Below are 27,737 nucleotides of genomic sequence, written 5' to 3' on the forward strand. Positions count from 1 at the left end.
TGTAATTTGAAAACCATAATTTAGAAAAAAAAAAAGTTAACTTAGTAAAATGAAAATACAATCCAGTTTTCCTATTCATTGCTCAGCAGAAGCAATGGGGAGGGAGAGGGAAACCACATTTATTTCTAACCCCCGATAGCCTATTTGTACAAGAAGTAAGAATCCGTATTTGATTTAACTAAATAAGTGATATTAATTCATGTTCAACAGAAATGTACATAATGTAAATTTTGCATTCAGTAATATGATAAAATGAAATGCTCAGTGAATTTATTTTTATATCTTATACAGGGAAATACTATTTCAAATACTACACTGTACTATTATTTGCTTCAATGCAAAGGATTTTTTGAGAACACTGCTTCATGTTTATGGTGATGATATTAACTGGAAACAAGGTAAGATGTTTTGTGCCTAATTATGCAGTCTTTGCATTGGCAAAACTCCCATTGAAACCAATGTATAAGTGATAATAAATATACTTTATTAAAACATTTATATGGTGACATTAATAGTGTAACATGTAATTTTAAAGGCAGAATCACATCAGAACTGACACTTACCCACTCTTTCTGGACCGGGGCTCACAGACTTGTGTGCTGCTCTGCCCAGATTGCGGGCCAGAACATCTAACTGTTTGCTGCTCTGCCCTGACTATAGGCAGGAGTCATAGACTGGTTGGTGCCTCGCTCTGCTTGAGGATCTGGGGCCCAGAGACTCATGTGCTGCTCTGCCTGGACTGCAGGTCAGAACCATAGGCTGTGCAGTGCTCTGCTAATTCCCTGACAGTGAGCAACGCCCAGTGACAGTGAGGCAGAGTGGCCTCCCACTGACCCAAAGGGGGAGGGACTACTGCTAACCCACTAAACAACCCTAAAAATATCTGACTGCCAGAGGCTGGGAGGGGAATATAGGGGTGGATCTCTCCAAAATTGTCCTGTTCTGTATATTCCCTTTGAAGTTCTGGTACCTGCCATTGTTAGAGACAGGATACTGGACTATATGGACCATTGGTCTGACCCAGTATGGCAGTTCTTATTTTGGAAGTCTCCATGATTCTTCTTTGCATAGTGTCCTGATGGGTGCTCCACTGTAGGTGTGTCTGTGTCCCTGCGCTGCTGATCAGAGAATTTTGGTAGTAGTATCCATTCAGTCTGCACATGCGCTGCTCCTCGCCTGCCACGAGACTAGCCAGCGTTCCTGGGCGAACCCTCCTCAGTTCCTTCTCAACCATCCCTGGCTAGAGATGGAGCTGGAGCTGGAGCTGTTCGTTCACAGATTAACTCTTTTAGAATTGCTAATTTTTAGCTTCCCTGGAAGCCTTTTTTCTTTGCTAACTTTGTTTGCATTTTATTTTGGCCTTGCCTTTAAAAAAAAAACAAACAAAAACTGTCTTCTGCCAATCCCTGAGGCGGGGGACCCCCCCTGGACAAGGGTATGCCCGCTCCCCCGGCTTCAAAAAGTGCCTCAGTTGCAAGGAATCTATCCCAGTGACTGATGGACACTCGCAGTGTGTTCGCTGCCTGGGAGAGAGAAACATTCCACAGAAGTGTTTCTTGTGTCAGCGACTGAAGCCCATATGCAGGAAAGAGAACTGAGACTCAAACTTCTACTCATGGAGTCAGGCCCTCAACCTCTGTAGTCCCGGCAGGAGCCCTCACCGCAACCCTCTATTTTGAAGGGAGGTGATTCCAGGGAGACACCTGCGAACCACTCACGTAAGGCCTCTAAGAAAAGGTTTGTGAGGCTGCTTCGTGAGCGCCAATCAAGCCCAAAACAATCTCAGGCTTGATCAGTATCATTGGTATCAATGGCACCAAAGCCATCTAAATCTGGTACCCTGGGCATGCACAGTACCGAGTTGACAGCAAGTCCGGCTGCCTAAAGACCCAACAGGCACAAGCAAGGAAGCACCAGTAATGCGGGGGCACGAAAAACATAGGAGTGCATAGCACAAAGGCGGACAGTCTCAGCTGAAAATTCCCACATGACCACAAGTGGGAAATAGATTCAGTGTTCCTCCATGACATATTCCAACAATGGAGGACACCAACAGTATACCTATTCACTACTTACAAGAACAAGAAATGTCCACAGTACTGCTCTAGAGCAGGGATCAGATAACGCTCGATGGGAGATGCTCTGGGATAAGGGTCGTCTTTACACCTTTCCTCCATTCCTTCTAATACTGAAAGTCCTGTTGAAAGTGAAAAGATTAAAAACAAACATACTGATTGTGCCCACCTGGCTCAGACAGACATGGTACCCTTACCTCTAACAGCTGACACTGTGCACCTATGACTCTTCCAATCACTCTTTACCTGCTATCCATCCCAACCTGCGGGTTCTGCGACTCTAAGCCTGGCTCCTTCATGGTTCCAGCACATAGAGACATCTTGCTCTGAAGAGGTACGGGAGATGTTATTACACATTAGGAAAGGAGGTACTCATTGTACCTACCTACAAAAGGAAAAGATCTCAAATCTGGTGTCAGCCCAAAGGCATCACCTCTAATGCAGCCACACTATCAGTAGTCCTGGACTACCTGTTGACTCTCAAGAAATCGGGTCTCCCTATTAGCTCACTAAAGGTTCACCTAGCAGCAATTGCAAACTTCCACCAGCAGGTAGAAGGATACTCAATCTTTTCCTATCCAGTTACAAAGAGGTTTCTCAAAGGCATAGCGAACCTCTTTCCCTAACCTAGACTTCCCACTCCTCAGTGGGTCTCAACCTAGTGTTAAAAGGACTGACTAGACCTCCATTTGAACCCCTGGCCACTTGTTCATTAACTCACCTTTCAATGAAAACGACGTTCCTGATCACCATTACCTCAGCAAGAAGGATAGGGGAGATAGTGGCTCTAAAGATGCATCCCCCATTCATTGTGTTCTTCCCTGACAAAGTCACTCTTAGACCACATCCGAAATTCATTCCCAAGGTAACTTCTACATTTCATATAAATCAGCTTCTTCAGCTTCCAGCCTGTTATCCCAAACCTCATCAGGATAATAGGGAAGGCATCCTCCATACACTTGATGTGCGGAGAGCCTTGGCCTTCAGTTTAGACAGAACAAGAGCTTTCAGAAAGACTCCGAGACTCTTCCTCTCCATTGCAGATAGGTTAAAAGGTACAGCGATTTCAGCTCAAAGACTCTTCAAATGGGTCTCGAACTGTATAAGGCTCTGTTACCAGATGCATAATGTAACATTCCCGTCTTCAATATGCATGCACTCTATGAGATCGGTTTCCTTTTCCGTCACCTTCTCCAAGGGTATCAGAAAATCTGTATCAGAAATCTGCAGAGCAGCTACCTGGGCATCTGCACATACCTTTGCAGAACATTGTGTTATCATGAGGGACTTAGCTGCAGCTGCCAGATTTAATGCCATGGAGCTATCATCTATAACAGTCTTGACTCTGAAGCCCCAGTCACTTGTGGTGGGCACTTTTCAGGAGTCACCACAGTGGAGAACCCATAGGGACACTACTCAAAGAAGAAGTTACTCACCTTGTGCAGTAACGATGGTTCATCGAGATGTGTCTCTCTATGGGTGCTCCACGACCCACCTTCTTCCCCTCTACTTCAGAGTTCTTGTCATTGACTCTGTGGTAGAGAAGGAATCGAGGAGGGTTTGCCTGTGCATGCTGGCTAACCTTGTGGTAGGCGAGGAGCAGCGCATGCACAGGTGGAATGGACACTGCTACCAAAGTTCTCCAATCAGCAGAGCAAGGATGCAAACACATCTACAGTGGAGCACCCACAGAGGGACACATCTCAACGAACCCTCATTACTGCACAAGGTGAGTAACTTCTTTCCCTAGGTATGGTTCCTTTGTTCTTCTATGATTGGAAAATCTGTGGATTCATGGAAAACTCTCCTCATATGTTTTAGTCTCTAAGCGTAGGAATCCAGTTAATATGGCTTTTTTAGAGAAAGGATAACCTGTAATTGTGCTTCTTGGAAGATGTCTTCTGACCGGATTCCTACTCATCCACCTGTGTCCCCTCACAGTTGAGAAGGAGGCAATATTTTTCAAAAGCGAATTCTTTTTTTCTGATGGACTCCTCCTATCTTATAAATATTTGTTGACTGTTTGTTAGTTACACTTAGAATTTAGGGATAACTCCACTTCCCTGTCTTGAAGGAACTACAGTGGAATGATCCCGGTAGTACTGAGGCATTGGTAGTTGGTCTCAGAATAGGGCTAAACTAACTGGGCTTCAAAAACCCCAACTCTTTGAGATTTAGGGGGTTCCAACCTTTGTTGCAGTAGGGAGTGGAACCAGAAGAGTAGGAATCTGGTCAAACAATACAGTCAGACAAGTAGTATTACAAGTAAGTAATTGTCTCTTCACTGTAGAAACTCAGCTTTGAACTACTGGTATCACCCAATTTATTCCTCTAATTTAAATTCTCTACCTTTTAAAAACATGTCTTCCCAGGCACTCAACAAAAGTATGAGTCAAAGTGTTGACTGTAATTTAATCTTAGTTTTATTGTCATAGGAATGTGTCTACAAAAGAGATGGGAATATGCTACTTTGCAAAACCTTTTTTTAGTCTTTTGCTATAATGTAAATGAATTTGAAATATTCTTCTTTGAGTGCTTTCTTTTGTCCATTCCGTGTTAGGTGTGTGCACGCCATGTGCACTGTTGCTGGCGATTTTTCCCTCAATGGTATCCATTGGGCCGGCTCTATCACCCTCTGTTGCTGCGTGCTTATGCACCGGTAAAAGGGGCACCACCGGCCACAGACACTCTCAATTCCTTCTTACCGCTGATGACAGTTGCTTGAATGACTCTTCTTGCTTTGGCAAGGCTTCTTCCCAGTGGTTTTTGGACTATAACCCTTAGTTTATCATAGTTTAGAGTATATAATTATTGTGATTAGTGTTAGTGTACATAGTTACTGTAAATAGTCCCTATCATCAAGGGACATCTTCACTCCAGGCATGCCCCAGTCCCCGGGCTTCAAACCTTGTGCCTCCTGTGGCAAACCTGTGCCCGTGAGCAATCCGCACTCCAGCTGCTTGAAGTGCTTGGGGGAAACTCAAGTGAAGGACAAGCGCCAGATCTCTCAGGACTTCAGATCCCATACTAAAAAAGACAGATACATCAGGTTGATGACTATCATCATGGAAGCTGACCTCATACCTGCCTCAGAGCCAAGCCGCTCTGATTTGGCACTGGAGCACCCACAGAAAAAAATAGGTCCCATGGCCCCACCCTGCCCCCCTGCTCCAGCTCACCTCTGCCTCCTCCACGAGCCCGCCGCTGCGTCCTGCTTCTCCCCCCTCCCTCCCAGCGCTTGTGCCGCGAGACAGCTGATTCACAGGGCAGGGAGGAAGGGGGAAGGGGAAGGAGGGGGAACCTGGCGCCCTGGGGGAAGAGGCGGGGCCAGGGTGGGGATTTGGGGAAGGGATCCAATAGGGGCAGGGAGGGGGCGGAGTTAGGGCGGGGACTTTGGGGATGGGGTTGGAATGGAGGCGGGGATGGGGTTGAGTAGGGGCAGGGGGTGCGGGCACCCACCAGCGCTGAGAAATTTGGCGCCAATGCTTGGTTTAATTAGGTTCTTTCAGCTGAAGGTGACCCCCTCATTTGGGACAGAGTAAACACAGTTCTTCGAGTGCTGTCCCTGTGGGTGCTCCACTTCAGGTGTCGGTGCATCCCGGCACTGCTGATCGGAGATTTTTGATAGCAGTGCCTGGTCTGGATGCGCGTGTGCAGTAGCTGTCTCATGATGCCATTGGCGCTTCATCTAGCGCTCGTGCGGCCCGACCCCCTCAGTTCCTTCTCAACCATCCTCGGCTGCAGACGGAGCTCCAAGGGCAGTGTCAGAAAATAACCTACAAGATGCGTTTACTCATCCCCTTTACTCATACAATAAGGAGAACAACATTGATGATAACATTTCACTGCCCCTGCATTCAGTACTAAAGTGATTTATAACCCAACAGCAGCCAAAGTTGATCACTTTGAGCAACACAGCTCTATCTGTTGGATATCTAGGCAAAGTAGGTGTGCTCATGTAAATACAGTTTGTTCCTGAAGTCTCTCCCCCTTTCCAACTAGCTGTCAGGAGAATTCATTCAGACCTTGCTTACACTTTTACTTATACCCCCCGATTATGGCAGCAGTTAATGAGAGAGACAGGCAGGGCCAGCTGAGCGCTTCCCCCAAACAAAAAGACGCCAAGAAACTGGGCCATTTTGGAAGAAAGGTTTATTCGACGGGTAGCCTCCAACTACGTATCTCTAACCAGCAAGCTTTGCTGAGGAGATACAGCTATAATCTGTGGGACTCCTTGGGTAAATTTAAGGACTCACTGCCTCAAAATTCAAGGCAGAAATTCATTGCCCTCTTGGAAGATGGTAAGAATGGGCCAGGACCTCTCTCCAGCAGCTCTGGATGCACCCGACTCGGCAGCCAGGATAATGGCCTCCGCTGTCACCATGAAGTGTTGTTCTTGGCTCCTGTCCTTGGGACTTCCTCACAAAGTCCAACAGTCCATCCAGGACCACCCCTTGAAGGTTCTTCATTATTCTCGGGCCATATGGACATGATACTTCACAGCCTGAAGGACTCCAGTCTTTACACTCCGTCGGTTTCCAGGAAGTACTTCAGGCCTCAGCAGCCGCCTCATTCTTGGCGCCAGAAATTATCAACTGTGCCAACCATTCCTGTCCACCTCAATCTCCCAGCCAGGGTCTCAGAGGTACTCCGAGGGGCCCAAGCGGACCTTTTGAAGGTGCACCGTCACTGCTTCAGATCCGACTTCCCTTTTATTTTTGTACTGGCTGTCCCACTTCAGCCTGGCGTGATCCCACACAACAGCGGACTGTTGGGTACTAAGTACAGTGACAGTCGGCTATACCCGTCAGTTTTTGTCCACCCCTCCCTACCACCCACCATCCCCGTCCGTCTTCAGGGACACTTCTCATGAGCAACATCTCGTACAGGAGGTGCAATCCCCCCTACAAATGGGGCTGTGGAAGAGGTTCTGCAAGACATGAGAGGGAAGGGGTTTTACTCCCAATATTTCCTAATCCCAAAGGCCGGGGGGGCCCTCCAGCCCATTCTGGACCTGCATTGCCTCAACAGATATCTCAAGAAACTGAGCTTCTGCATGGTGTCCATGACCTCTATCATTCCTCCCTGGATCCAGGGGACTGGTACGGCACCCTCGACTTAAAGGACATATACTTTCACATTTCTATCTTCCATGGCCACAGAAGATTTCTCAGATTCATTGTGAATCAACACCACTACCAATTCACCGTCCTACTGTTCGGCCTCTCTGCATCCCCTTGGGTTTTCATAAAGTATATGGTGGTAGTAGTGGCCTTGCTCATACGGCGAGGCATGCAGGCTTACCCGTACCTCGACGACTGGCTGATCAAGGGTCAGTCAGAGGCTCAAGAAGAGAACAGCATCAGAACTGTCCAAGCCACCTTCAGAGCGCTGGGTCTGCTGATAAATGAACAAAAGCTAACTCTTGTCCCAGTTCAGAGCATAAAATTTATTAGGGCAGTGCTTGATTTGACCTAAGCCATGGTCTTCCTGCAGGAGACCCGATTTTAGACCATATCGTTCCTGATATCCAATCATAGAATATCAGGGTTGGAAGGGACCTCAGGAGGTCATCTAGTTCAACCCCCTGCTCAAAGCAGGACCAGTCCCCAACTAAATCATCCCAGCCAGGGCTTTGTCAAGCCTGACCTTAAAAATCTCTATGGAAGGAGATTCCACCACCTCCCTAGGTAACACATTCCAGGGCTTCATGACCCTCCTAGTGAAAAAGTTTTTTCCTAATATCTAACCTAAACCTCCCCCACTGCAACTTGAGACCATTACTCCTTGTTCTGTCATCTGCTACCACTGAGAACAGTCTAGATCCATCCTCTTTGGAACCCCCTTTCAGGTAGTTGAAAGCAGCTATCAAATTCCCCCTCATTCTTCTCTTCTGCAGACTAAACAATCCTAGTTCCCTCAGCCTCTCCTCATAAGTCATGTGCTCCAGCCACCTAATCATTTTTGTTGCCCTCCGCTGGACTGTTTCCAATTTTGCCACATCCTTCTTGTAGTGTGGGGCCCAAAACTGGACACAGTACTCCAGATGAGGCCTCATCAATGTCAAATAGAGGGGAGCGATGCTGGCAATGCCCTTACTTATACAACCCCAAATGCCATTAGCCTTCTTGGCAACAAGGGCACACTGTTGACTCATATCCAGCTTCTCGTCCACTGTAACCCCTAGGTCCTTTTCTGCAGAACTGCTGCCTAGCCATTCGGTCCCTAATCTGTAGCACTGCATGGGATTCTTCCATCCTAAGTGCAGGACTCTGCACTTGTCCTTGTTGAACCTCATCAGATTCTTTTGGCCCAATCCTCTAATTTGTCTAGGTCTCTCTGTAGCCTATCCCTACCCTCCAGCGTATCTACCATTCCTCCCAGTTTAGTGTCATCTGCAAACTTAGTGAAGGTGCAGTCCATGCCATCCTCCAGATCATTAATGAAGGTATTGAACAAAATCGGCCCCAGGACCGACCCTTCGGGCACTCTGCTTGATACCGGCTGCCAACTAGACATGGAGCCATTGATCACTACCCGTTGAGCCTGACGATCTAGCCAGCTTTCTATCCACCTTATAGTCCATTCATCCAGCCCATTCTTTAACTTGCTGGCAAGAATACTGTGGGAGACCGTATCAAAAGCTTTGCTAAAGTCAAGGAATAACACATCCACTGCTTTCCCCTCGTCCACAGAGCCAGTTATCTCGTCATAGAAGGCAATTAGGTTAGTCAGGCATGACTTGCCCTTGGAGAATCCATGGTGACTGTTCCTGATCACCTTCCTCTCCTCTAAGTGCTTCACAACTGATTCCTTGAGGACCTGCTCCATGATTTTTCCAGGGACTGAGGTGAGGCTGACTGGCCTGTAGTTCCCTGGATCCTCCTCCTTCCCTTTTTTAAAGATGGGCACTACATTAGTCTTTTTCCAGTCATCTGGGACCTCCCCCGATCGCCATGAGTTTTCAAAGATAATGGCCAATGGTTCTGTAATCACATCCGCCAACTCCTTTAGCACCCTCGGATGCAGCGCATCCAGCCCCATGGACTTGTGCTTGTCCAGCTTTTCTAAATAGTCCCGAACGACTTCTTTCTCCACAGAGGGCTGGTCACCTTCTCCCCGTGCTGTGCTGCCCAGTGCAGTAGTCTGGGAGCTGACCTTCATGAAGACCAAGGCAAAAAAAGCATTGAGTACATTAGCTTTTTCCACATCCTCTGTCACTAGATTGCCTCCCTCATTCAGTAAGGGGCCCACACTTTCCTTGATTTTCTTCTTGTTGCCAACATACCTGAAGAAACCCTTCCAGTTACTCTTAACATCCCTTGTTAGCTGCAACTCCAACTGTGATTTGGCCTTCTTGATTTCACTCCTGCATGCCTGAACAATATTTTTATACTCCTCCCTGGTCATTTGTCCAATCTTCCACTGCTTGTAAGCTTCTTTTTTGTGTATAAGATCAGCAAGGATTTCACTGTTAAGCCAAGCTGGTCGCCTGTCCATGAACTTTGAGCCTACCTCCTGGGGTACTGCTTGTGAGTCACCTAACATGGAAAGGACATAAACAAGCACTCGAAGAAGAAAAGGTTACTAACCTTTTGTAACTGTTGTTCTTTGAGATGTGTTGCTCATGTCCATTCCATGACTCACCCTCCCACCCCTCTGTTGGAGTAAACCAGCAAGAAAGAACTGAGATTGCGTGGCTGATGAGGTGTCTTGTACCAGCGCATAAGTCCGCGGCAGCAAAGGGTGCTAGTTGGCCTGATGGATACCACTGAGGGAAAAATCTCTGGCAATGGTGCAGGCTGTGCACACACACCTAATATGGAATGCATGTGAGCAACACATCTCGAAGAACAACAGTTACAAAAGGTCAGTAACCGTTTTTTATTAAAGCAGAAATGAATGATTAAAATAGGCTTTTATTTTTTTAGTGGCTGATTGTGTTGTGTTAGATCCAAGGATTGCTGCATGGCTGATAAACCCCAGTGACACTGTCCCCTCTTTTGAATATTTGATACATAAGCATTTTGAAAATCCTGTCTCAGAGAGAACAGTGAATATGAATGCAGATTCCTTGAGAAATACATTGGTAAGTAGTTTTTAGAGACTCATAGTCAGATAAACCAAATAGTGAAATAGTAAAGATATTTAGATACTTTGCAAGGTACAATAGAGAAAAATATACAGAGAAAAATATATGCAGGATTTTCTTCTGAGAGCAAAGGGTTATCTTGGTTCGCAATATATGCCAGAGAATTGGTATAAAATAATCACGGCTTGTTGTATTCTTTGGGCCAATGGAACCAAATTCCCCATGAGTAGCTCCTAAATCCTGCAGCACAAACCCTAAATTCCATGGCAATATTAATTAATGTGATCACCATGAAATCTCCTTTGTTCTCTTCCTCCCACTCCCTGGCTGCAAGCTGGACTTCAACTCTCACTCCCAGCATCTCCAATGCCCTGCTGCCTCATTCCATGGAATAGTGTAGGGTGCCTGCATCATAATCTAATTAATTCTCCTTTGTGAAGTAAGTTGAAAAGAAAGATGCATTTGCAGGCAGAGTGCTGGTAGGGTGACAAAATACAAAATGTTGAGCACTTGGCTGCAGCAAAATGGTGAATTCCATGCCAGAAATGCTGAATTTCATGGCATCTTGGGAAAATTTCAAATTACATAGCCATGGAATCATGGGGAACTTGTCACACTCAGTATGATAGAAATTTTGTTGAGTTGCTGCTCTGATGACCAGGAGATTGCCAATTATCCCTGTCAAACAGGCAGGCTTCTGGCCAAAACTTAGTTGTTGTGACCAAGTTCTGGCACTCACAACTCACATTAAGGCTGGCTATAAAAAAAAACAAAAACAAAAAACAAACAAACAAAAAAAACAAAATAAACCCCACCTTAAAGACTGGCGCAGTATTTGTTGACCTGTCATCTGCGTATGATACTGTATGGATTAAGGGCCTGATGCTGAATCTTGCTAAAATCATACCTTGCTACCAAACACTTCACTTGCTGTGGACCATGCTGAGTAACAGACGCCTGCGGGTGTACCTGGGTAATAAGACCAGCTCATCCTGTAACATAGACAACGGGCTACCACAAGGCTCTGTACTTACACCAACCCTTTTTAATATATACATAAGTGACATACCGCCAACTAAATCATGAAAATTTGGATATGCAGATGATCTTGCCATGACAATCCAAGGTAGCTGCAAAGATAAAAATGAGAGCCAACATAATCCAGAAACTAGCTGGTACAACCTGGGATGCATCAGCATCAGTGTTGCTAACATCTGCAATAGCATTTGTATATTCAGTAACTGAATATTGTGCACTGGTATGGAGCAGATGCAGCCACACATGACTTGTGGATACGCAGCTAAATAGAGTGATGCGTTGCATCACGGGAACCCTTAAATCGACTCCAACACCATGGCTACCTGTCCTGTCTAACATCGCTCCCCTGCCGATATGCTGAACTGCCGCAACATTCCACAAAGCTCAGCGAATCTGGGAAACAGATGTCTTCTTATTCACCAAGACCTTGACAACCCCCCCTCCCACACACAACATGTTAAGTCCCGCAAGCCTTTCTGGGAACATTTGTTTACCCTCATGCAATCAGGCTATGATCAGAAGGAGGCGGGGAAAGCAGATCGGGCTAAACAAGACTTAAAAATAAGCACCGTGTGCCAGATACCACACAGAAGGTTCCTGGGTTTGACCTTCCATGGTCATCTTGGTCAACTCTGAACCAAATTTGAACCAGCCATGGTAGATGCAGATATATAATGCACAAATGGAAAATCAAGGATTCCCCGGTGTGCGAGCGTGGTTCCCCATGACAGACCATCGAACATATCACTACCTACTACCCAATTTATAAATATGGAGGAGGCGTTACTGCAATAAATTCTGCTACTCCTGATGTAGCCATTTTGGCTCGATCAACTTCAGGTGAAATTGTAGTTGCTGCTCTACACCAGCAATATGAAAGAAGAAAATAGAAATGTTTTGTCTGTTTAATGAAGCTTTTTTAAAAAAATAGAATTCTTAATTGTTAGCCCTGCTGCAATAGAAATGTTCCACAGAAATCATGATTCTGCTGGTAAAACTGTTTCATGAACAATATTATGTAGCCAAGGGTTTGGGGGTTCATATTTTGGGCCATAACAGTGTAGTCTCATCAAAAATTTGAGACCCAGTTTGGAGACACTAGAGAGTTAGGGAGAACTATTCAGATCTCAGTCTGTGTCCAGTCTAAATGAAGTGTTACTTTTGATATCACTAAAACAGTCTTGTCTCTTGTATACCCTGTAAGAATGCTTTAAAAAATTCCAAAACATCTAGCTTATCTGAGGAATTTTATTGGCTGATGCTGTAGAAATTCTTCACTGAAATTAGTGGACCATTCAGATTGAATGTGCAATAATAGATATGTCTTGAAGTTCTTATTAGGTATCCTAAAGCACTCATTTTTAAAAAGTATATTCTTGCCCTGCAAGGTGCATGCATGCTCAGTCAGAATGGCAATTTTCCTCTACTTCCTCCCATATATTGTGTAGCTGTCTTGTTGCCTTCTGAGGGTTTCCACGTTCTAGCTACTATGTTACTTACTCTTCTTTGTCTTCTGTGCCAATCCCCTCCCTTGCTTGTGACTGCTTCTGTACTATGTCATTCCATGTGAATCACTGCTGCATTTCACTCTCTATCCCATGGCACACATAGAGGGAATGAAGCGGTATAGTGTAAGCAAAGGGAGGAATGAAATAATCAAGTAGTGTGTCATAGGAGGAAAAAGTGGGCAGGTTAGTAAAAGACAGAAGAATGCAGCAAGTAGACAAGAGAACATCCAGGAAGAAGAAGGGCAATAAGAAATTGGGGGGGGGGGGGTATGGTGAGTTAACAATAAGGAAGAAAATAATATGGAGAGAACACTGGGCATGGGAATGGGATGTACAGAATGAGAATATCATTTTAGAAAGAGAGTGGAGTATAAGAAAATGAAAATGTGAAAAGAGGAGAGGTGTAATTGAAAATGGAAAATACTCCCAGGAAAGGGGGAAGGAAACATGGGCAAGGGATTCTCCTCTTTCCACAAAAAGAAGAAAAATGTTAAAATTTTAGTGAAAAATATTGAGAGACGGAGAGAAAATACAGAGTAGAGCCAAGCAAGAGAAGGAAATAAGAAATAAAAAAAATAAAAAGGGTAAATGAGATAAGTACCGGCATATCTTGTGGCATTTCCCACAGCTCCCTTATTTTGGTGGTTAGGAGTAGGAAGTGATAATAGATTGTTAATTTTATCCTACCCTACCTAATTTTATTTAATCTTAACTTTAGTCTAGTCAAGCAGTCAACAGAGGGGAAACATTTTACATCCAACTAGATTAACTGAGAAGAGTTTTCATAAATTCCATGCCAGAATGGCAAGTAATTTTCTCCTCTTCAACCAAGCCCACCCACCCAGCCTCTCAAAATGTAAAGCTCTACAACGTAATCTGATGATCAGCGCCATTGGTTTTAATGGAAATTAACTGTATAGATCACCTAATTAAAAATACTGGACACTTCTGCAAGGGATGAGGTGACAACAGTTACCCCGAACTACTTTTCATGGTTAAAAACTTTTTGTCTGTCTGTGAAGGCTCGTTCACAGAATGAAGATCTTCATTTTAAGGAGGAAAGATCCATTTAGTTAAAAAAATGGGTGACGCTGTAGAAGAGATGAAAGACACTAAGGCTATCTCTACACTTGGAGCTAGGGGTGTGATTCCCAGCTCATGTAGACGTACTCACACTAGCTCTGCTCAAGCTAATGTGCTAAAAATAATAGTGTAGACACAGTAGCATGGGCAATGTTGAGTGGCTGCGAGGGCTAGCCTCCTTGAGTATGTACCCACCGGTTCAGGTGGATTTGTACTCGGGGAGGCTAGCCAATGCAGAAACTACAGAACCCAAACCACCAAAAAAGAAAAACCTTCTGTTGGTGGCCTCTGACTCAGATGATTAAAATGAATGTGCATTAGTCTGCACTGCTTTGGATTGTTGTTGAGCAGAACCCGTCATCAGCATGGAAGCATGTCCTCTGGAATGGTGGCTGAAGCATGAAGGGACATATGAATGCTTAGCATACCTGGTACATAAATACCTTGCAATGCTGGCTACAACAGTGACATGTGAACGCCTGTTCTCACTTTCAGGTGACATTGTATATAAGAAACTTGTTTGTTTTAGCGATTGGCTGAACAGGAAGTAGGTCTGAGTGGACTTCTAGGTTCTAAAGTTTTACATTGCTTTATTTTTGAGTGCAGTTATGTGAAAAAGATTCTACATTTGTAAGTTGCACGTGTATGATAGAGATTGCACTACAGTACTTGTATGAGGTAAATTGAAAAATACAATTTCTTTTATCTTCTTTACAGTGCAAATATTTGTAATAATTATAATATAAAGTGAGAACTGTACACTTCGTATTTTGAGTTGTAATTGAAATCCATATGATTGCATGGCTATTGAGGGGGAAGCACAAGCAGTCATTTTATCCTCCAAGATGGTCAACACTCTACTGGCCTCCAGACAGACTTTAGCATTAAAGGCCTACTCCTCCATATGGTCATGGTTAAACTCCTGCAGTCAAGCAAACAGAAATCCCAAGGACCCTGGAATTCCAGCTATTCTGGATTTTCTTCAGGACAGTACAGACAAGGAGCTACAGCCCAGCACCATAGTGAGTCATGTGTCAGACTCCTTAACTGAACATTTGCAAGTCTCATGATTTCTCAGAGCCGTCAGACTGTCTAAACCTGCCTTCAGGTCAGTCTTTCCTAAGTGGGATTTACCACTGGCACTAAAAGCCCTAAGCACCCATCCGTTTGAACCCTTAACAACTTTTATGCCATTGTTTTTTATATATCAAAACATGCTTCTTGGTCACTATTATGTTAGCATGACAAGTCTGAGTTGGCAGCTCTATCCATACAGGAACACACTGTGTTCCATGATGACAAGTTGGTTCCAAGGACTCCATAATCTTTCTTACCAAAGGTGAGATTTGTCTTTCCATACCACACAGGAAGAGATCCTCCCATTATTCTGTCCAAAACCCCAGTGTCCTACAGAAAAGCTGTGGCATATTCTGGATGTATGTAGAGCACTTAAGAGCTACCTCAAGTGCAGTGAATTGATGAGAAGATCAAGCTCCTTGTTTGTATCCTTTCACCCAAAGTGCTAAAGCCTTTTGGCATTCTACTATCACTGGCCAGATGGATGAAGTTATGCATAATGGAGACATACATGGCCTCAAGTTCACCTATTTCTGAAGACCTCTGAGATCTCTAGCAATATGATGGGCAGAAAGGATGTATGCCTCAACTGAGGAAATCTGAAGGGCACCAACCTGGTCTTCTGTCAACAGCTTTATCAAACATTGTAAGATGGATTTTCTGTCCTCTGCAGAGGCCTCTTTTGGAATGAAGGTACTGCATGTGGCGATACAAAAATAACTTGCCATGTATTTTCAAACAGAGTTTTCTCTGTTTCAGTCTGGGTTTTTTTTGTCCTTTCTTTCTATAATTCATTGCTTGTTACTTCCCAAGCATCGTATAATTGAGACGCTGGGCTACAGAATGAAATGCCTTACCTGATAATCTCCTTTCTGCTAGCAGCATCTCCCACAATTCTACCGTCCCTGATATGATTCCAGTAGCCAAAGGACAACATTTATTTTATGTCTACAATTTGTGGGCCAATAGGCTACTGTACGTAGTTCACTGACTGGCACTATTGTTACTAATCATATTGTAAGAGTTTCTACACAGCTTTGGAATGACTCTTCTGGTGTGCAGCTGGAGAAGGGAGCATAGCCAGCATGAGCTATGCTGCAACTCTGAACTGCCTTCATTTTTTCAGAGAGGAGGGGAACAGCCCAAAGTCACAGAATTGTGGCAGACACTGCTAGCAGAATGGAAATGATCAGGTAAGAAACTTTTCATTTTGTAGACATGATGGTAGAACTTTTTTAAAGGGTCTGCTCAGTGCAACAAAGATAAATCTACTTGCGGGACTGCAGGCTGGGGACTTGCTGCATATCTAACTGCTTCGCAACAGAGTGGGGAGAACAGTTCCATGGACTAAAACAGGAAGTAAAGCATGGGGGAGGAGCATGGCTCCATCCCATAATATTCTGGACAACCCAGTTAACCCTGGCATGATCACTTTACTACAAGAACTTTAACTCTAGTATCAAAAGCACAATGTTACAATATTATCTCTTAAAAGTAAGTACACCTCTTCAATCTTCATGCTCAGATTGTGTTCCCAGGTACAGTATGTAAAATAAGGAATACATTAAGTTCTAAATGTTCCAGATCATTACTTCCCCAGGAACTCTTGAAATGTGATTATCAGTGGTCTAAGACTATTACTAGATATGCAAGAGTTAGCATCAGTAGATGCACAAGGAAAAATGCTTTCATGTTGGTTAGTCGCTTAGTACTGAAGTAATAATCTTACCAGTTTTATATTAGTAATTGAGTATTCTTGATTATTTTTTTTAAATCAGCACCAGAACTTGGTTCTAAACTTGAAGATACTTTACAGTATAATGATGGAGCTGGCTGGTGAATTACAGGTAAGTTTTTTGTAGCAAAATATCATAACAAAAAATTGTACCTACATAGTGATATGGTGAATGAAAAAAACAATTGTGATTTACCGTCAATTAAAAGTAAAGTCAGAGTCTATATATGGAAAAAGACAAGAAGGCCTCATATATTAAATATTATTAGACACTGAATCCATCAGCGGTGCTGTTTTCTGTAACAGAGGTGCTCCCATGATTTAGGGTCATGTGTGCTAAATGGGGTTCACACAGATACTGCAGTAGTGAGAGCTAATGAAGGCTGTTTCCAAATCATAGTGTGTATCTACACTGCAGTTGCCTTCCACCTGGATTAAACAGACTTGCATGAGTTCTGTTCGAGATAACGCGCTTAAAATAGCAGCGAGGATGTTGTGGCATGGGTGGTGACTCAGGGTAGCTAACTGAGCCCAAACCCACCTGACCCTGTATCTGAGCTCAGATGGCTAGTTCAAGCTGCAGCTAGTGCCATAACATCCTCACTGCTATTTTTAGCTCTCTGGCTAGAGTGAGTCTCTCCATCTATGCTGGGAGGGATGCTCCCAGCTGCTGTATAGACATAACCATAGAATTTAAAGCCAGAAGGGTTCACCAGATCATATAGTCTGACCTCCTGTATATCACAGGCCATCAGCACCATCCAGCCACCAGCACACCCCAAGCCCAACAACTGTAATTAGACCAAATTATCAGGAGTCTAAACTAATGTGTGCCATAGGCAGAGAATAGGAGGGACTGAGGTGCACCAATGCCTTGTAACAACCTTTTATGTACTTGAAAACTATTATCATGTCCCCTCTCAGTCTTCTCTTCTCCAGACTAAACAAACCCAGTTTTTTCAATCTTCCCTTAAAGGTACTGTTTTCTAGACCTTTAATAATTGTGTAGCTCTTCTCTGGACTTTCTCCAATTTGTCCACATCTTTCCTGAAATGTGGCACCCAGAACTGGACACACTACTCCAGTTGAGGCCTAATCAGTGTGGAGTAGAGTGGGAAAATTACTTCTCATGTCTTACTTACAACGCTCCTGCTAATACATCCCAAAATTATATTTCCTTTTTTTCCCCAACAGTGTTACACTGTTGACTCATATTTAGCTTGTGATCCACTATGACTCCCATCCTAGGCAGTCATTTCCTATTTTGTATGTGTGCAGCTGATTGTTCCTTCCTAAGTGGAGTACTTTGCATTTGTCCTTATTGAATTTCATCTTATATACTTTCAGACCATTTCTCCAGTTTGTCCAGATCATTTTGAATTTTAATACTATCCTCCAAAGCATTTGCAACTCCTCCGAGTTTGGTATCATCCACAAACTTTATAAGTGTACTCTCTATGCTATTATCTTTCATATAAATGTCTCAGCATGAATATGAACTTGCATTACAATGAGTATTTCTCTTTATATATCACTTAGAAGAATGAGGCACATGTGCTCATCATTAGCATTATTGTACCTCTCCCAGCAGGACTACATGTTTATGGGCCAGATTGTAATCCTGTTATTCACACAGAGTAGTACTTCACTCCACATGTGGTCCCATTTACTTAATAGTACTACTTGTGGAGTCACATAGTACTCATGGTGAATAATAGTATCACACTCTGGCACAATTTCATAATTAAAATAAGTTTATACTGAAAAGATTGTGTTCTGCCTTATAGGTTCAAGGCTTGTGGAAACTCTTTTGCACTTTGGAGCTTCCCTTGATAAAAATTTTGGCAGGTGAGAAGATGGGTGAAAAATAAGGTTGTTCACCATTTTTTTTCAGACAGCATTTTCTAGTATGATTTATAATGCTTAATAGTTAAATAGAACGTTGCACCTTTAAAGTGCTATATAATCATCATATCATCCTCACAACACTTCTCTAATGCTATTTTCCTCATTTTACAGATGGAGAAACATCGCTTAAGACCAAAACTGTCAAACTTGGGTGCCTAAAGATAGGCACTCAAATCCATATTTAGGTACCTAGAAAAGCATACCTCTGAAAATCAAGCCATTTTTCTGGGTACTTAAATATGGATATAGGTGCCTAATTCTGAACTTTGCACCCAAGTTTAATTTGTCCCTTGTGACTTACTCAGGGTCACATTGCAAGTCAATGGCAAAACTGGGAGTAGAACCCAGGAATTCCTGGTTCCCAAGGTGGTGCTTAGTCCATTATACAACACTATCTTTTAATATTATGGTTTGAATATAGTATTGATGCCTCTAAGGTTTTTTTCAAAATTGTATTTTGTTCTCAGTTATATACTTATATTTACAGTGATGGAAACCCATAAAATACATGTGAATAAAGAAGAACTAAAAAGAACATCAGAGATTCTAGGGGTAAACTATTGTATTTCCTTTTTTGAAATTGTGCAACATATAGTTCAGTAGTTCCCAAACTTGTTCCACTGCTTGTACAGGGAAAGCCGCTGGCCCAGCCCGCGAGGGGCTTTCCCTGCACAAGCAACGGAACAAGTTTGGGAACCACTGATATAATGTAAGGACCCATCCCCCATTGACAGGGAGAGGACAAGATTATAGTTAGAAAACTATTTCATGTTCATTTCCATTTTGACTTTGTAATATGTTCTACAATTAACAGTCTTGTAGCCCATAGACTTTTGTTATCTGAAAGTTCAAATATAATTTTGGGTCCTCTGATATATTGTAACTAATGAGTTAACTTAAAATTGGGATAACTTTAAATTTATTTATAAAAGCAAGACATAGACCTATTTACCAAAACCCTTTATAAGTCAGACAGTTTATTGTTTTATGTGTAAATTGGTTTTCTGATTTGAGTGTCCATTCACCAGACCTCTTTGTTCCTATCTTTGTTCTTATCTTTTAGTATTCCTGCTTTTGAAGTAATACTTTTGGAAGACGGTATAACAAAGCCGTATAGGGTCAGATTTGACCACCAAAACAAGTATTTTCATAGGTTTACCTCCACATAGGAATTGCCATACTGCAGTATTGCCATCTCCAAAATTAAAAAAAAAAATCATGTCAACCCCCTGTTTTCCAAAATCATGAGATTTAAAAATAAATATTGTGTGTTTTAGTCTTTGATTTTTTGAATTCCCCTTGCCCAACCGTACTGTAGGTGTGTGACACTTAGTGTTGACAACTCTCCCAAATGAATGAATGACAGTGATTTCAGCTCCTGTTGCCCGAGGGTGCAGAGTTCCAGCTTCTCCCCAAAACCACAACATTCTAGTTTATTAAATCTCCCACCCTCACATCTGCCCATCCCCTGCAGTTGAGCAATTAATTCTGCCCTTCATTCCCCATATCAGTTCTGCTCCCTGATCTCACCTCGGTTTCTTCTGAAGCCTCAGGTTTTTCAGCGCCCTCTCTCAAACCTAGTGTGTGTCCGTCCGTCAGTCCACAGGGCCTTTCCTACCCCCCCCTTATTCCCCTCTTACTAGGCCTGGTGTTGCAGCCAGGAAGGTGAGAGGATGGGGGAATATTAGGGAGTAGACTGACCCAGAGTTCACAGGAGGGGCAAGGGGAAGAGGGAGCAGAACCATCCTGAGCTGCCAGGATGTTTCTCCTCTTTCCTCCCCACCTCCTCTCCTGTGAGAATGGCCTCAGCTGCTCCCTCTCCTCTACCTCTCCAAAATTAGATTCCCCGGGCACCTGAGGGAAGGGGAAAGAGAGATATGGCTAACTCCTGCAGCAGCTCTGATTGGAGGGTGGGGAAGTGGGTGATGGCAGCCAGTCAGAGGGTTTTTCCTCCCAGTCAGGACTGAAATTTGCTAGAGGGCTGGCGCTTCTTGCATCATAGTGAGACTGACTCCAGTCTCAGCCAAAAGCATGTTACTTGTGAGAAAATCACAAGAGTTGGTAGACCTTATACTGGATCAGACCTGAGATCCAGCTGGTCCAGTATCCTGTCTGACAGTGGTCAGTACCAGATATTTCAGAGGAAGGTGTAAAATCCCTGCAGTGGGCAGATGTGGGATATTCTGTCATATAGCTTCTCTCCACATTCATCACAAATGGGTAATGCCCGTGGAATTTGGAGGTGGTCCAGTGTTGTTGCTGGAGGTTCCAGGACTAAGCCCTACCCTTCAACTCAAGCCACTAGAATTTCTGCCTCTGGCAGTGGAACAAGTTGGTGGTTCAATTTCTCCTCACCACTTTGTTGTATAATTGTAATTTTTGCTTGTTTTAATGCAGTGGTGACTTCCTTTCAATTTCTCCCTTTGCTTTCTCTCCCAAGAATTGAGGAATCACTGGAGTTTTGAGTTTCTAGCCCTCTGGTTTCTCCAGTGCAGCCACCTCTCTTGTGGGTTCCCTCTGCCTCCCACCATAGCAGCAGTAAAGCCCTGCAAAGGTCAGGCTAGCGTCTAGGAGTTTCTATAGGGACCTTTGAGGAGCTTCAGAGATCAAGTTATGTCTTTCCTGCTGCAAGCTGCTGACCCTTCCTTTGCCAGCACAATGGGCTCTGAATCATTTAGGCATGCAGAGTCCTAGACCACCACCCAAAGCAATGACTCCACTGTAGGAAGGCTTGATATATGAGGATTCCCAGGGAGAGGAAAACTCCTCACAGCTTTCTTTTGGGCAAGTGTTGCAGACTCCAGAGACTCCAAGTTCCAAAAAGCAAGTGTCCCCTTCATAAGGCAGCAATGCATATTGTTAACGAGCAAGAGGTGTAAAAATAAGGGTATAAATTCTTGTTCTTTTGCCTTCTCACTGTGAGGGAGTGTTTGCTGGGGCTTTTGTCCTACGCAGAAGCTTTCACTGTGCTCTGTATCAGGCTCACTGCTCCTCCCCCACCCTGCCCAATATCTGGGTATGCAGAGAAGTCTGTTACACTGTAGTCTGATGCAGAAGTTCACAGGAGCAATGGGAATTATGTCTGTCTGGTTTTCAGACATAATTGTAAGCTGATAGGTAGGGAAAAGGGCTCAGTGTCTACTGGGTGAACATACGAACAGCCTTACTGGGTCAGACCAGAGGTTCATCTAGCCCAATATTCTGTCTTCCGACAGTGGCCAATGCCAGGTGCTCCAGAGGGAATGAATGGAACAGGTAATCATCCAGTGATCCATTCCCTGTCACCCATTCCCAGCTTCTGACAAACAGAGGCTAGAGACACCATCCCTGCCCTGGCTAATAGCCATTGATGGTCCTATCCTCCATACATTTATCTAGTTTTTTTTTTAACCCTGTTATAGTCTTGGCCTTCACAACATCCTCTGACAAAGAGTTCCACAGGTTGACTGTACGTTGTGTGAAGAAATACTTCCTTTTGTTTTAAATCTGCTGCCTATTAATTTCATTTGATGACCCCTAGTTCTTGTGTTATGAGAAGCAGTAAATAACACTTCCTTATTTACTTTCTCCACACAAGTCATGATTTTATCGACCTCCATCATATCCCCCCCTTACTTGTCTCTTTTCCAAGCTGAAAAGTCCCAGTCTTATTAATCTCCCCTCATATGGAAGCCGTTCCATGCCCCTAATCATTTTTGTTCCCTTTTCTGAACCTTTCCAATATATCTATTTTGAGATGGGGCAACCACATCACACAGTATTCAAGATGTGGACATACCATGGATTTGTACAGAGGCAATATGATATTTTATGTCTTATTATCTATCCCTTTCTTAATGATTTCCAACATTCTATTTGCTTTTTTGACTGCGTTGCACACTGAGTGGATGTTTTCAGAGGACTATCCACAATGACTCCCAAGATCTCTTTCTTGAGTGGTAACAGCTAATTTAGACCCTATCATTTTATATGTATAGTTGGGATTGTTTTCCAATGTGCATTACTTTGCATATATCAACATTGAATTTAATCTGCCATTTTGTTGCCCAGTCACCCAGTTTTGAGAGATCCTTTTGTAGCTCTTCGCAGTCTGCCTGGGACTTAACTATCTTGAGCAGTTTTGTATCATCTGTAAATTTTGCCACCTCACTGTTTACCCCTTTTTCGAGATCATTTATTAATATGTTGAATAGGACTGGGCCCAGTACTGACCACTGGGGAACCCCACTAATTACCTCTCTCCAGTCTGAAAACTGGCGATTTATTTCTACTCTTTGTTTCCTATCTTTCAATCAGTTACCAATCCCTTTGAGACCTTATGGCCTTTCCCTGATCCCTGTCCTACCTTCCTGGTTTCCCTCCTCTGGGTTTGCCAGCCCAAATGCATCTCCCTTCTTCCAGGGAGTGACTGTGGACATTCCCAGCAGTCCCCCTCTGCTGCCAATTTCCTGACTTTATTATCCTAGCCCAGCTCTTTCCCCCTCATCTGGGCTTCCTCATTCAGTCAGGGGATTGCTTAGCCATCTGATTCCTCTAGCTATGGCCCATTGGGTTAATTAGCCCCCTTCTCAGTCTGCATTAACCCTTTCAAGGCAAATGTGGGGTGAACACCCCATCACAGGGACTTAAACATATATTTGCCTTAAGGTTAGGCAATATAATTTAAAGTTATTGTTTTAATGCTAATAATGCGTGGTTGAAGAGTTTTTACAGCTTTGGAAGAACTTTTCTATGGTTTGAGTTGAAGGGTGGAGATTAGTCTTGAAGTCTCCAGAAACAACATAAAATCACCTCCAAAGTCCACAAGCATTACTCCTTTGTGATGAATCAGAAGAGAAACTGATAATTTTGTTTCTGTTATCAGGTAAAATATTTCTCAGTTTGCCTCCATATTAGGATTCATCCTGTTCTATAGAGATTAGTTTAAGTCCCGCAGCATAAGATTTAAATATCACTTACAATTTTTCATCAGTAATTATATCTCTGGATATTCTTGTTATCCATATAATTATCCAGTCCCTTTTTGAATGTTGCAAGGTTTTTGGCCTCAGCAATTTCCTGTGACAATGAGTTCCACAGTCTTATTGCACAATGTATGAAAAAAGTATTTTTATCAATTTTGAATTTCCTATACTTTTTTAATTTCATGGACTGTCCCTTGTTCTTGTGTTGCAAGGCAATGAGAAAGAGAAGAGAAGTTCCTGACAGGGCCCGGAATTGGGCCCCGTGCCTAAGAGGGCCCTGCGCCTTAGGCAGCTTTTTAATTTCTTTTACTCACCCTGGCAGCGGTCCGCTCCGGGGTCTTCAACGGCGGGGGGGTCCTTCAGTGCCGCGGAAGATGCGGAGCGAACACCTGGACTGCCGCCGAAGTGCTGCTGAACACCCGGACTGCCGCCGGGTATTCGAATCGGGCCCCGCAGGTCCTAAAGCCAGCCCTGGTTCCTGATCTACCTTCTTTATTCTATTCATTATTTCATATACTTTATCTTGTCCCCTTCCATTTGTCTTCTTTCTAAGGTAAACAATTCCAGTTTTTTTTTCAATTTCTTCATATGAGAGTTTTTCCATTACATTGATAATTTTTATTGCCCTTCTGTGAGCATGTTCTAATTCTGTAATATGCTTTTTTAGATGAGGTGATAAGTGCTGCAACAGAGTATTGTGGATTCGGCCACACCATTGATTCATATAATGGAATTGTAATATTTTCTGTATTATTCTCCATCTCATTTCTTATGCATCCTAAAATCTTGTTTACTTTTTTGACTGCAACTGCACATTCAGCAGAGGTCTTCACTGAGCAGTCCACATAATAATGCCCAGGTCCTTTTCCTGAGTTGATACAACTAATTTAGAAATTTGTAAAGTGCGTGAGTAGTTTTAATTTTTCCCTCCAATGTGAATTCCTTTGCATTTATCAACACTGAACTTCATTTGCCATCATGTTTCCCATTCACCTAGACGGTGTAGATCTCTAAATTTCTTCACAGTCCTTTCTGGTCCTGACTAACCTAAATAACTTGGTCCACTGCTAATTTTGCTACTCACTAAGCATTACTCAGCCCCTTTCCAAATCATTAATAATTATGTTAAACTAAACATAGATAGCCAACAATGGTGACACATACAGTGATCAAATTGCAAGTAAGTAAAAATAGTCCTGAATGCTTGTTAAATTAGACTGTAAATTGAACAAAGTAGTGCAAGTGGAATAATTATGATGTACCAATTTTATAGTTGAGATTGAAAGAGCTTGAGCAGGAAGCCCATCGAGCTGCTGGACAACAATTCCTATTGACCAGCAGTAGTCAGCTGAGAGAGGTACTGTTTAGATTGCTACTTTTCTTTAAATTATTAACACTAAAAATATTATTCATGGAGAGGGATTATAAAGCAGTAATGCTCAAAACTTTGGAAATCTTGTCCTTATTGTACTAGTTATATCATTTTCTGATGATGATGGAGGATATGTCATCAGCTTTCTCACAAACATAGCGTTGCCCCTTTTTGACCTGAGCAAAGTTTGGGGCCCTTGGGATGTTCCAGCTGGAAGAAGAAACTGATGGAGTCTGGTATTTTCTTTGATGAAGTCCTGTTTATTTTTTAACAAGGAATGTACAAAGTCCTGTGTCTCTGAATGCAGAAGGAATCAAGAACAAAGGAGCAATTTCTTAGCTTAAGTCCCTAAGCCTCGTTAGCCAACACCAGATCCAAATGCTCTTTCACTAGCTTTTTCCAGCATCACACCATGCTTCCAACCTCCAAACTGGCTTTCTTGTCTTTCCATCTCTTTCTGTTCTTGTCTGTTCTCTGTTTCTGTGTGATCTGCCTTCACACACACACCCCCAAAAAAATATTCAGCTGAAAGTTCCTATGCAGGTTCACCATGCACCATTTGTCTTAAGTGGGGGCTTATTCTTTCTGTCATGTTAACTGAAGGGTGAGTTCACATTTGTCAATCTCAACGGGGTTTTAACTCAACCCATAACAAGGTTTCACCCAGGTCATGGCAATAGCAATGCATTTGACTCCTCTGTTTTCGGCATCTTTAAAATTAAAGAAAGTCTGTTTGCTTTTGATAAATACAACAATTTTACAAATATCTAACAGTTTTCCCCCATTTTGTTCCCTCTTTGCTACAGTATGCTTTTTGTTTTCTATAGCGTTAAAAGCCAGATGCACAATAGCAATGCTCCATTATGTTTCAATTTTCAAACATTTCCATCACCTTGAAATATATAATTTCTGTTAATATAGGTACTGTTCGAAAAACTAAAGCTCCATATGCTGTGTGAGAAAGTTCCCAGAACTGAGATGCAGCATCTTCAATCCACTTCTGAAGTTGTGGTGAGAACTGAAAGGTTTTTTTAAACATATACCTAGTTTAGAAGTTGCTAGCATAATAAACTCGTAAGTATTTATTTGTTGTTTTTAAGTTTTAAACTTGATTCAAATTTACAATCCGGTTTACTTAGTTCAGAAATTCTCAAACTTTTTCATATGATGGAGAGAGATGTCTTATGGATGAACTCACTGCTATTCATGATCAAATAAACATCCCTACAGCAATAATGTAAGGAAAAGTAAAAAAAAGTAAAAAAGTTTTTAGTGTATTTCTAGCTGTCTTTTGATGCAATTTAACATCTGGAAACCAGGAGGAGAGCTGGCAGCCAGCTTTCCAGGCAGCTTTCTGCTGACTACTAGTAAGTATTCTTGGGAATTGCCTCTGGACATTGGTGTCCCTTGTCTTAGTTTAGTTCTATGGCTATGATGTGTCTGGTACATTTGGCTAACTGTATGCATGAAAGGCTGGGAAGGTGAGAAAAATTGATGGCATAACTTGGAAAAATGACATAGTAGAGAGACATTTAATGGAATGATGTTGGAAAGCCAAAAATATAGACAGGCTTGGAAGGATTAGAATTTATTCAGTAAATGTTGGTAAACATCAATTCTTCTTCGAGTGCTTGCTCATATCCATTCCATTAGGTGTGCGCGCGCCGCGTGCACGATCGTCGGAGAATTTTCTACCCTAGCAACACCGGCGGGTCGGCTGTGGAGCCCCCTAGAGTGGCGCCTTCATGGCGCTGAATATATACCCCAGCCGACCCGGCGCCCCCTCAGTTCCTTCTTACCGCCCCTGACGGTCGTTGGAACTGTGGAGCGCGGCGTAGCTGTTCTCCACTCTCCCTAAAGTTATTCACAGTTATAGTTATAGTTCTAGTTGTTTATAGTTAAATAGTTGGTTATTCACTTTGTTTATAGTTGTTATATAGTTGAAGGGGATTAAGGGGGTTATCTCCCCCTTTTTCCCCCGGCCGCGTGGCCGGGCTCATGCCAAGGCTCCCGGCTTCAAACAGTGCGCCTCCTGCGCTAAGCCTATGCCAACGAGTGACCCGCACGACTCGTGTCTGAAGTGCCTGGGAGAGTCCCACCAAACAGATAAGTGCAAGATCTGTAAGGCCTTCAAACCGAGGACCAAGAAGGAGCGGGACTTTCGGCTCCGGCAACTCCTTATGGAGGCGGCACTTAGCCCGGACGCTCCATCGGCGCGTCAGGCCCCGGCACCTAGCACCTCGGTGCGCAGTGCCCCGGCGGCACCGACCATTCCGACCACGTCGGACAAGCCTCCACGGCACCGGACCTCATCGGCACCGCACTCACAGCAAGTGCCTCGGCGCCGTTCATTATCCCCGGGACATAAAAAATCCCATAAGACGGGGACCTCAGTGCCGAAGACGCCGGCTCCCCCGGTTTCGGGGGTAGAGCCGCGTCCGCCTGTGGAGCACCGAAAACAGGTGCCTCCAGCACCGTCGACTCCGGCTCCGAGGCCGTTGAGTCTGGTGCAGACAGAGTCACCACCGCGACCGGCGGTGATACAGTGCCGCCCGTCGACACCAGAGACCTTTGCGACGGCGAGAGACTTGATCGCCCTCACGGAGCCGGCACCGCCCCAACCACCGGCACCGTCGGCACCGTTGACTCGTCCGGTCCAATCTAGGGGGAAACCTGCCTTGATGCGCCCTCCATCGCAGGGGCTGGAACCACGGCACCGGTCCAGGTCCCAAAGCAGGTCCCCACGCCGCTCGCAGTCCCGGCGCCGGATATCACCTCGGCACCGGTCGTACTCGCGGCCAAGATCATCGCGGCACCGCTCTACGTCTCGGCACCGCTATGATCGTCGGCACCGATCAACGTCGAGACGTAGTTCTCGGCACCGG

General features: G+C 43.7%; 1 protein-coding gene across 1 annotated transcript in view; it reads left to right on the plus strand.

The window, feature by feature from the left end:
- The window catches only part of POLN (DNA polymerase nu), a 201,008-nt gene that overhangs the window by 17,007 nt on the left and 156,264 nt on the right, over positions 1 to 27,737 (plus strand). The window contains exons 3-9 of the mRNA XM_034772539.1: positions 292 to 398; positions 10,007 to 10,164; positions 16,652 to 16,720; positions 18,396 to 18,456; positions 19,004 to 19,068; positions 24,754 to 24,837; positions 25,774 to 25,863. Coding sequence (XP_034628430.1) covers positions 292 to 398; positions 10,007 to 10,164; positions 16,652 to 16,720; positions 18,396 to 18,456; positions 19,004 to 19,068; positions 24,754 to 24,837; positions 25,774 to 25,863 — 634 coding nt within the window. The remainder of the gene's footprint in view (positions 1 to 291; positions 399 to 10,006; positions 10,165 to 16,651; positions 16,721 to 18,395; positions 18,457 to 19,003; positions 19,069 to 24,753; positions 24,838 to 25,773; positions 25,864 to 27,737) is intronic.

The sequence above is a fragment of the Trachemys scripta genome, chromosome 5 (assembly GCF_013100865.1).
Source record: "Trachemys scripta elegans isolate TJP31775 chromosome 5, CAS_Tse_1.0, whole genome shotgun sequence".
In the NCBI taxonomy this organism is placed as follows: Eukaryota; Metazoa; Chordata; order Testudines; family Emydidae; genus Trachemys; species Trachemys scripta.